This window comes from Bolinopsis microptera, chromosome 5, assembly GCF_026151205.1.
Source record: "Bolinopsis microptera isolate Bmic1 chromosome 5, MBARI_Bmic_1.0, whole genome shotgun sequence".
NCBI classification, from domain to species: domain Eukaryota; kingdom Metazoa; phylum Ctenophora; class Tentaculata; order Lobata; family Bolinopsidae; genus Bolinopsis; species Bolinopsis microptera.
This window is the reverse complement of record NC_087076.1, coordinates 13,360,359-13,371,594: the sequence shown is the minus strand read 5'-3', so window position 1 is coordinate 13,371,594 and position 11,236 is coordinate 13,360,359. Positions and strand designations below refer to the sequence as shown.

The 11,236-nt window shown below is 37.6% G+C and overlaps 1 protein-coding gene across 1 annotated transcript; it reads right to left on the bottom strand.

Moving 5' to 3' along the window:
- Positions 1-1,414: 1,414 nt before the first annotated feature.
- Positions 1,415-6,880, bottom strand: LOC134815461 (uncharacterized). Its single transcript, XM_063823995.1, has 5 exons — positions 6,234-6,880; positions 5,245-5,351; positions 4,860-4,979; positions 2,410-2,445; positions 1,415-2,269 (listed from the first exon to the last, which is right to left on the bottom strand). Exons 1-5 carry the CDS (start codon positions 6,771-6,773, stop codon positions 2,032-2,034), a joined length of 1,041 nt encoding a protein of 346 aa, XP_063680065.1. The 5' UTR covers positions 6,774-6,880; the 3' UTR covers positions 1,415-2,031.
- Positions 6,881-11,236: the final 4,356 nt, after the last annotated feature.

Below are 11,236 nucleotides of genomic sequence, written 5' to 3'. Positions count from 1 at the left end.
TGGCCCTGCAGTCTGATCACCTTTTCTTTGTCTGCTAGTGCTTCCGTCTTGAAGCACTCGATGATCTCCTTCAAGAGATACATCTGACTATTCTGCCGACGAACAAGGTCCACTGCATCCACAATCCAGCCAGACAGAGTCTGTTTATCCTTAGTCTTGATCTTTTCACGACTTTCGTAGTCAATTTCACGGTAGTCCATATGCAGGTCTTTTTCTAACTTATCGGACCAGCGAGCAACACAGCCTTCCACATCTTCCTGTTGATCATAGTTGAACTCCTTAATCAACTCCTGGGATCGGGTCAAAGTTGGGTCATCCCCCATAGTGTACTTGTATAGTAATGTACAAGTACACACAAGTACACACGCAAAGGTAAACTAAACGGTAGCAGCAAACTGAACTTATTGCAAATTTACAAAAGATAAGAGAGCTCGATATTTGCAACACAAGCTACACTGATTACACACATATAATTGAAAAGTTAAAATTACTCTGGAAAGTTTAAAGAAATTCTATCATTCAGATCTCGAAATATATGCCTGCGTTCCGCTAGAAGGCTCCAATTTGAGATATTTTCTTGTGTTTGAAGTCATATCTTAAGTTTGGCACATAGAAATTCGCCCAAACTCGCTCAGATTATCCGTCTTATAGCCATGTAACTATCTGGAAAGTTTAAAGAAATTCTATCATTCAGATCTCGAAATATATGCCTGCGTTCCGCTAGAACGCGCCAATTTGAGATATTTTCTTGTGTTTGAAGTCATATCTTAAGTTTGGCACATAGAAATTCGCCCAAACTCGCTCAGATTATCCGTCTTATAGCCATGTAACTATCTGGAAAGTTTAAAGAAATTCTATTATTCAGATCTCGAAATATATGCCTGCGTTCCGCTAGAACGCGCCAATTTGAGATATTTTCTTGTGTTTGAAGTCATATCTTAAGTTTGGCACATAGAAATTCGCCCAAACTCGCTCAGATTATCCGTCTTATAGCCATGTAACTATCTGGAAAGTTTAAAGAAATTCTATCATTCAGATCTCGAAATATATGCCTGCGTTCCGCTAGAACGCGCCAATTTGAGATATTTTCTTGTGTTTGAAGTCATATCTTAAGTTTGGCACATAGAAATTCGCCCAAACTTGCTCAGATTATCCGTCTTATAGCCATGTAACTATCTGGAAAGTTTAAAGAAATTCTATCATTCAGATCTCGAGATAATCGACTTTCGTCAAATATCGTTCCGCGGAACATACGGAACGGAAAGTCCAACTCGAATTTTGCGGTACCGATTACTTCATTGCCATAAAAGTCTCCAGTTTCAATGGCCAAGAGGCGACAGTATCACTATAATTTAATTGTGAACGCTGGAATGTTTTTGTATTCATCAAGTTACATAACAAGGTAAACGAAATCTGAATAAAATGATTCGAAATTCTGTAAAATTCACTAAATATCTTTATATTCTGTAATAACTCTGATGATTGAACTATCTAACACACTACTGAGAATTGAGATGGTTTCTCCAAATGACAATTGCAGGTTAGCCTGGTTAAAGTTACATATGATGGGTTTGTGATCTGGTAATATTATAAAATAATAACTCGACGTGTGATTCTTGCAAAACAGTGCTAAGGCGAATAAACATTTGGACAACCAACTTTAATCTGGTCATGAAATGAAAAATCCTGCTAATTTACTTCTATCATCTGCTTAAATCTCAATAAAATTACATAGAACACTCGTAATGAGTCTCGTACATAGATTGTTATTCATGATGTGAAAATTCGCATGCTAAACGATCTCAAAACAATCGATTGCTGGGAATCGCAATTAATCGGCAGAACTATGGTCAGAAAAGTTGATGCAGTGAGAAAAAACACAAAATTCTGCAAATACAAATTCAATATGGTGTTTATAAATAACAACAAAAATCTGATCTTGGGCTATAATTGAGGTCTCATTAAAACTGTAATCGGGTATTACTAATCTAAGTAAACCTAACTCTATCCAGGCTGCAGTCACGTGACAAGCTATTTCCCCTTAGTTTTCCTCAGACTCTCGTGACATCTGTAACAGTTTTTAGAGCAGTACACGTAACGCTCAGTCGGCATGAAGGTCCTGTTGACGAGAGATGTTTTGCAGAAGGAGCACGCGTAGCACTGCGGGTTGCCATGCCAACGCAGGGCCCCATGTTTGAAGAGTGGAGCGCCTGCGCCGATAGGTTCACGACATGTGACGCAGCGTGTACAGAATAGTTTCTCGTAACACCTGAACAGATGGTGTTATTTGTGAAACAACTAAGAAACAAACAACTAAGCTTTAAACATGTTTTTTTCAGAGAAATGATATGACGTATTAACTTACCCCTGACAGTAAGGTTGTCCCTTATGACTGACGTATTAACTTACCCCTGACAGTAAGGTTGTCCCTTATGACTGACGTATTAACTTACCCCTGACAGTAAGCTTGTCCCTTATGACTGACATATTACATACCCCTGACAGTAAGATTGTCCCTTATGACTGACGTATTAACTTACCCCTGACAGTAAGGTTGTCCCTTATGACTGACGTATTAACTTACCCCTGACAGTAAGGTTGTCCCTTATGACTGACGTATTAACTTACCCCTGACAGTAAGGTTGTCCCTTATGACTGACGTATTAACTTACCCCTGACAGTAAGGTTGTCCCTTATGACTGACGTATTAACTTACCCCTGACGTATTAACTTACCCCCTGACAGTAAGGTTGTCCCTTATGACTGACGTATTAACTTACCCCTGACAGTAAGGTTGTCCCTTATGACTGACGTATTAACTTACCCCTGACAGTAAGGTTGTCCCTTATGACTGACGTATTAACTTACCCCCCTGACAGTAAGGTTGTCCCTTATGACTGACGTATTAATTTACCCCTGACAGTAAGGTTGTCCCTTATGACTGACGTATTAACTTACACGGCTGACAGTAAGGGGTGTTCCTTATGACTACATTAAAAATTAACCCCTACATGGGTTTCCCTATGACTGCGTTTTTAATTTAACCCCTACAGAAAAGGGTTTTTCCTTTATAGACGTATTAACTTCCCCCGACAGTAATTGTCCCTTAATGAGATTTAGCCCTCCCTCCCGCATACACCCCCAACGCAGAAGTTCCTTGGGGGATCGGTTGTCCGCAGATAAACTCCTTCCAATTTTAAAATGGGTGGGGGGGAGGGGTGGGGGGTTGGGGGGGGTTTTTGGGGGGGGGGGGGGGTTTGGGGGGGGGGGGGGGGGGGGGGGTTGTTGTTAAAAAAAGTCCCTCTTAAATTTTAAAGGGCCCTTTAAGAGGTTTTTGGGGAAAAATTTTTTTTTTTAAGTTTTTTAAAAAAAAGGTTAATATTTTTGGTTTAAAGAAAGTTTTGTGGGCAAAAACCCCCTTTTATGGGGGGTACCCAAAACCTCTAATATTTATAAAAACTAAATATGACCTACACTGATTGATATTCCATTGTGATGATAACACCCTAAAACGGGGAAAACTTGTGAAATAGACATACGAAAATTAGTTCAATATAAAGGTTTTTACGAGGATCAAATCAAAAAACTACCCTCACATTTTTTTTTGGGGGGCCGCCCAAAACTCACCAATGTTTACCAAAAAACTTTAAAAAGTATTAAATCTATTCAAACAAAACAAATTAATTTTGTTAAACGAAAAAAAAACTTAAAAGGACTTATTTAAAAAGCATAGCAACCATTTATTTTTTCCCTTTAGGAGTAAAGTTAAATTATCATATTAATGCACTTTCGATTGTAAGAGGGAAACAGGCGCATGCACAGCTAGCTAGATTTTTAAAAAATTTTTGTATTAACGCTGTTTTTAATTCCAAAGCTCTTCCGTTTTTGCGTGAATTGTTGACAGTGAACGAGAGGGAATGTACGAGTGAAATTGATTCGGTGATGTTTGGGGGCGACTTATATATAAACGGTTTTAACATTACGGGAAAATTTTGTTTTTTAAATTTTCCTTATCCCGTTATTTTTAAACATAAATAGGCCTTTTCTCGCAATCCTTCTTTTTCTAAATCAACAAACTTTTTTAAAATGCACCTTTTGTGATGTAAGGTTTTAAGAACTTCCCAAAAGAATTTTGCAGCGACACTAACTTTTTGCTAATGGGGCCCTTTTGTAAATCAAATATTAAGTGTTTACCGTTTTCACGACCATTGAGGTGTAAGACTCGAATCCGTAAGGGCCCGACTTTTAAAATTGGTCACGTTATTTTGTTTTATTTATAGATAGAGCACAACTGGGGAATTTTTAAAATTATGCAAAAAAAAAACTATCATTCTTTACAATATATAAACTGTTAAAATTTTTTTACATAAAGCCGTTTGGGACATCTGGGGATACCCGACCTCCTTGTACCATAATTAACGAAACCATATTTTGCCAAAGCCCCATTTTTTTTTTTTTACAAAAAAAAGAATCGTCATAATCTCTTCGCTTTGTGACCATTACAAAATTTTGTTATTTTTTAAAAAGTAATAATTAAATTTTTAATAATTGAAATTTTGTTTAAAACTTGTAATTTCTACCTGAAGTAATAAGATCTACAAAAATACCCTCACAAGTGGTACTTTAAACACCAATGCCAACTCTCCGGGACTAATCTCTACCCACTGCAAAAACCCCACCAAAACCCTCCCCCTTTCTCCACTTTCTGAACAAAATTGTCACTGTTTAACAAAAAGGGGGCATTTTTTGTTTTTTTTTTTTTTATTTCCCCCCAAAATTCACATTCCTTTTTTTTTCGAACATTTCAAAACTTTTTTCAGGGAGTGAAAAAAGTAAAAATTTTCAATTCAATCCCCAACCTTTTGCTCTTCTTCTTGAAAGATTTAACCTCTCCCTTCCCTAGCTTCTCCCTTTCCCGCCCCACAAAAATAAAAAACTCCTGCGCCCTCGGAAACATTTTCCCTACAGTATTGAGTTTGGGCATACTGGGGAAGTTGGGGTTTTAAAACATCCTTGGGGGTAAAAAAACCCCCCCCCCCGGGTTCATCCTTTGCTGTAACACAATTATATTCCTTCTAAATACCCCAACCTAAGTCTCCCGGTTTATTCTGGGTAAATTTTCCAATTTTTATACTGCTCTACATTTCGATAACGAAGTCAGTGGAATAGGAATTGATCTCAGAGCAAAAGAACTGATTGTCTAAACCCAATAAATGTGCCCAGTTCTCCATGAAAGTGCAATATTGCAAATACCTAGGGAGTTGAGTCTGGAGTTGCTTGATTCTCCACTGTACACCCAGTGTGTTAACGGGTCTCTTATCCTCAGGTAGTGCTGCTAGATACTGTTTCACCTGGCGGAGATAATACGTTAGTTCCTGGTATCTTATCAAGCTAGTCTTACATTTCTTAGATTGTTAGACAAATTAGCTTTATTGTTATTTCTACAGCTACGATTGAATTTTAATACATTGTTCCCGCGATGGAGGGGTACCCACTGGACACCGGACAGATTGTTCTCATTGGGTAAGTTATAAACTAGCAGGATACATTTTCCGTAACGGGGAAGTAAATTGAAATGTAATTCAGCCGGTAAATAATTCCCGCTATTAGATTAATATTATTTGCTGTATGAGGGGGAAGTCACATACTGATTTCATTCCCGGAAATGTAGGGAGAAAAACGATAGAAATGTCAAATGTTTAAAAAGAATTTAACGTATCCTTTCTCTCTTCTTTCAACCTCCATTTTCAAGACGGTATCCTTATCTCACTTCATGTTTCGGAGATTGTAAAAGTTCAAACAAAGTTGCATAAATTGACGGCATGAAATTTGGGTAAACTTAAAATGAAGTTTGTTCATTGCCACAGTTTACTTACACATGCAAGATATTAATAATACCAGAGCTTTATAGCGAGTTATTTGTCTGCGGTTGTTATGGAAACAAGGAATTAAAGAATTACAATAATTAGAGACAACATGCACATGCTCCCCATTATAGCGCCTCGAAGTTGGGTCCGTTCCATTAGTTACAGATATAACCGATATGACAAGGCACAGATTAGTTTGGTTGGGCCACTATACGATCAAATACAATTTTAAATTTGTTTCAGCAAGTTTCTGATTTCTGATTCGACTGTAAAATAAAATAATATTTACAGGTCCCTAAACGTTATGGAGAGAATTTATGATCAATTAAATAATACTGAAAAAAAACCTAACCCCATAATAACTACCTGTGTAGATTCATCGTCACACTCCCTAAACTGCAAGCCCCCCTTCTCTCCGCTCTTTTGCCCCTTATCATTTAACAAAGCCCCCTTATCTTTAGACAAAGTCCCCTTATCTCTAGACAGTATACCCATACTACAACTTCTCTTATCTTTCACTATCTCTACAACAGGGTGTGGGGGGCTGAACACATTGTTCTTGTAAGCGTCGGAGTCAAATGTTCTGGTATTGAGGTTCAACGTAGTGTGCACAGTTGAAGTGTCAAAACTCCGTGGTGACAGGTTGTAGAGTTCAAGTGGGGGCTGCTGAGACAGGGTTAACTTTGAGGCAAGGTGAGGTAGAGTGCTTGTTATCTGGCCAGGCTCCGAGGCACGACGAGGTACAGGTCCATGTAGATAAAGAGCTGAGAGGTTCTTAGGGAGAGTTTGAGTGGAGTGACGTATGTGGGGAGGCGCTGCCGAGTGGTGAGGCGCTGCCGAGTGGTGAGCTCGTCCCGGGAGAGTTGTAGAAGAGTTGCCATGTCTGGAGAGTGTGTTAGTAACCATGGTATCTGTGCGTGTCCCATTGGGTTTAAAACACTCTGGTACAGAGTAGTGTCCTTCTGAAAATACACTCTCCTCCTCCACCTCATCAGAGAAACTAACCTTCTCTTCAGAGGGGAGGACCAGGAAACTGAAATAATACTTTCAGAGCTCCTCTTCCTCCCTGGATAAATTATCGGTTCACTTGTGTTTATTGTCTGGGAAACACAGTAACTGGACATTTTACTTACTGGGTGCTTTAGGCTCTTTTTACAGCCTTTTTACAGGGTCGTTTTTCAGGGTCATCCTCCCTTTTTCTTACCAGGGCTCCTTGTATCTTTTTACTACACTAAAATCTCTTAAGGTTAGTTTCTTCTCAGGGGAACCCTACTCAGGGGCCGGGTTGAAAGGGTTTTTGGGGGAGTGGAGGAGATTGTTTCTGGACATTAGAACGGAAGTGTTAGATTGGGGGGTGGTTTTCCCCGTTGAGGGGGGGACTCCTTATTCCGGATATTGAGGGGTGGGCGGGGGGTTCTTACATTGTTGTCATTCTTTTCCCTTTTTCTGTTTATCTATGTAACTGGTTTCTGTTATTGTAGGTCACCTTTGTTACCAACACACCAAAAAATTTCCTTTTTTCCTCTACATCAAGACGTTACATTTGGATGCTAATAAAATGTTTTAATTTGGGTTGGAGATTTGGGGTAATCGGTTACACATTAAAAATTATGTCTCAACCAAAACAAGTTCAACATGCACTTACTGTATCTACTTTGTTTCAATTATTATACAATTACTTTCGGTTATAACGTTTTATGAAAAGAAATGTAAGTTATGGAATTCTCCTATCATGAATAAGTTTCACACATATATCAACTTAAAACAATGTATGCTTGCTTGCCAAGGTAAACAAGCACAGAAACAAAGCTTACTTAAAATAATTTAATTTACAGTTTTACTTTATAAAGAATTAGATAAAATAATAAATTTACACTGAATTTGGGGCCTTTCTTATTTTGAAAGAAACCTTAAAAAACTTTTTTAATTTTATAATGTTTTAATCGTTTCTTACACCACTTAAGTCAATCTGTTGAAAAATTTTACTCGCCCATTACAAGATACTCCCTACTTCAGGCGAAAAATGATCCTCAAACTTTAGGGAAAGTGCAATTGCGAATGGCCGATAGGAAGAGGGGTTGAAGCCAGTTCCCAAGTTCAAAAAAGTACATTGAAAAAGGGCCCCACAACTTTTACACACTCAACAATTAACCGTTCGTACGTTTTTTTTTAAATCATTACTGAAATTTCCCCTAGTATTGCATTTTTTTTAGAAAAATTACAAAAATTTCATTTTCCCCCACGGTAAACCATTTTTTTTTTTTGTGCCCCCTGTTATATTTGTTGTTAAAAATACCAAACGGGGGTTTTTTAATTCATCCAGTTGTTCCCATGGGGAAATTCTACCGTCAGATAAAGATTTAAAAAAATTTTTGACAAAATTTTCTCTTTTACAACTACAACTTGGGAATACATTAAAAAAAACAACATAAACATGTAGGATTTGTTAATCAATACCAATATGCCTTTTTTTAAACTTTTTTAAATCTTTTTAAATTTTAAACCCTCAAGGTACCAACCTACCATGGATTCGACTAAAAAGTCTTGTCTTGGAACAAACCCTTCCAACAAACAAACACAATCACAAACATAACCTCCCCCCAAATTATACCACACCACCAAACCATTTTAAAAATACCGCCGGTACAGTGCCCGGATTTAAAAAAATAGGGTTTTTTAGGGTCAAAAATAATAAAGCTTAAAAAATTATCTGCACATGGGACTGTAAAGAAAGGGGGGGCCCGTGGGGAGATTCCGTTTAGAACTTATACGCCCCCCCCAAACCCCAAAAACCACCCAACAACTATGCCTACATTCAACTTTAGAAAATCTACAGGGGTGCTCTTAACTTAAAAAATTTTAATCGGGTTTTAATTTAATGATTTTAAATTTAAAGTTTTGGAAATTATAACCATTTTTTAATTATTAAATTAGATTACATAACATAGCGAATAAAGAATACAATTACACGAAGTTTTAACCAAAAAAAAATAAACAACGACTTCTCACAAATCACACGGGTCACCAAAAAACAAATTCCCTGTTGAATATGTCTTTATCCACTCCATCTAACGCATTAAAATTTAAAATGACTAATCGCAACCCTTAACTTATAACGGGTTCACTTTATAAGGATTACAGATCTTTCTAAACTTTTTCTTATTGTTTTTAAAGGTATTATTAGGTTTCTTCTGGGGTGAAATAGACGGGCCACATTTTTACACTTATATGTTTTAAACAACCCTCTCCAGGGCTCCACGTAGTTGACTTAGCTTTTTCATATTAATACCCAAAATAAAACCTTTAAAAATTTTAAGAACTTTTCATTTCAAACCGGCTATTGCATGCGCTATTCTAAGTGGGGGTTTAAGGGGTTGACTGCATCGGATGGTTTTCAAAGCTTCGAGTTAATGCTGTTAGATCTCTAATAATGTGATACATGGATATAAAATCAGATCTTGTTGTTTCTCTAGTTTCTAAATGAAAATTTCCCTTCAGGGTGCGTTTTTAATGAGGTGTGATCGAAACCTTTTCTTTGGCCCGGATGAATCCGATCCGTCTTCTTACAAAAGGGTCCACACTAAATCAACGTATAATCAATCACCTTCTTTCAAAGGGGTGCCACACTAAATCAGTGATGTTTAAGCCCATCAGGGGCCCTTAACAATCCAAAATTGGCTCTTGATTTTACACCACACTTTAAAAATACCGACAAAATTATAACTGCATAACGTTTTAAAAAAATCTTCCCCCACTTTTCTTTAATTTTCTTCTAATATACCAGCCTTTACAATTTTGAAACAAAAACAAAGGTCCAGCGCCTTGGGGGAAAGGGGGCTTTGGCCTGTCTACAAAGTTAAAAAGGCCTTCTGGGACCTTCTACGCCCAAAGTTGTTTTAAAAGTTTCCCCCCATCCACTGCCCAAAAGGGGAGAACTTCCAAAGAGACTACATGCTGAAGGGTCGAAACACCACAACATCAAAAAATATGAACATTTGCAAGGTGACGGAGTGTGGGTGATCGTGATGGAGTACCTGTCCGGAACGGGATCCCCTACGATAAATGCGCGGAAAGACAAAAACTTTTACGCTCAAAAAAGCAGCTTCCCACACTCTCAGACCCCGTACCGTGAACTACCTCCGGAGACTCAACATCGACCACAGAACCTTAACTGAAAACCCTCTACAACAACCCACCAAAAATAAAATCATTTTACCGGTGGCCCAAGGATCATTCCGCCCTACAGGTCCGTGCAAGGAACCACCCTCCTGAGTGGTTTGAGAAGCGGGAGTTTAACTTCAGCGCGTAATAGATCTTTTCTGTGCTAGGTTTGACCGAGATTGGAGAGAATAAACGAGCTGTACGATTACACTGTCGACATACTTCAGTCAACTTAGTTCTACATTTTTACCCAATGTTTGTAACATTGTGAAAACAACAACACGGTGAACATGGCTGAAAGAGTACTGGGAGGAGCTATTACCACCAAGTTTTCTTTTAAAGACTTCCTCCTTGTTATTTAGTCTGATCAGGCTGCAAACATCTGTTAAAGATAAAAATTATGTAATATGGAAACCTCTTGGACAGTATTTTTGGGTATTTTTTGATGTATTTAATTTGTACAGTACATGACATTTGTGTTGTTCAGTTTATAATTCGAGTTACTATGCCTCTGTTTGAGTTCAACTTTTATTCTTATCTTTTGTTAATGAGCCATTTGGAATGGATTTTATTCATGTGGCTGACTCTTCCATGACATTCTCAATAATTAGCTTCTTAGTTTACTTCGATTGGAACTGTTTAGTTACTTCTTATAATTAATTTTTAAATAATAAACAGGTACTAAGATAAGAGGGTATGTTGAGGAAAACATGAAGAGCCATCAGAAGCGGGGAACCTCCCATCTAAAAAGAGTCGTTCTTCAGGAGGTGTTATGTGGCGAGTCAACACCCAAGCTTTCTACACCATCATGCGAGATACTCAGATTGATGGAGGATAAACTCTGATTGACCATAATTAGTTGTTGTATATATACAATTTATTAGTTAAATTCTTATCAGAGAATAAAAGGAGATAGGCCGTAAAAATGTTGATGTAAAATAAATTATGTGTAATCAATTCTTGCAATTTGGAATATGAAGAAAACTCATTCTTAAACACAAAGAATTAGCCAAATTGGTTAACGGGCACGTTTTTAACATTATTTGGGGTTTTTCAGCATTGAACAACCTTCGCACTCATACAGTTGAGGAATTATCATGACATATTCAATTTATTCTGGGCAAGAGCTTTTGTTCTATTATGATCATAAGGACCATATGAATAGTTATTTGACTCAGCATCACCGAGCTGTACATACAATCCTTCTG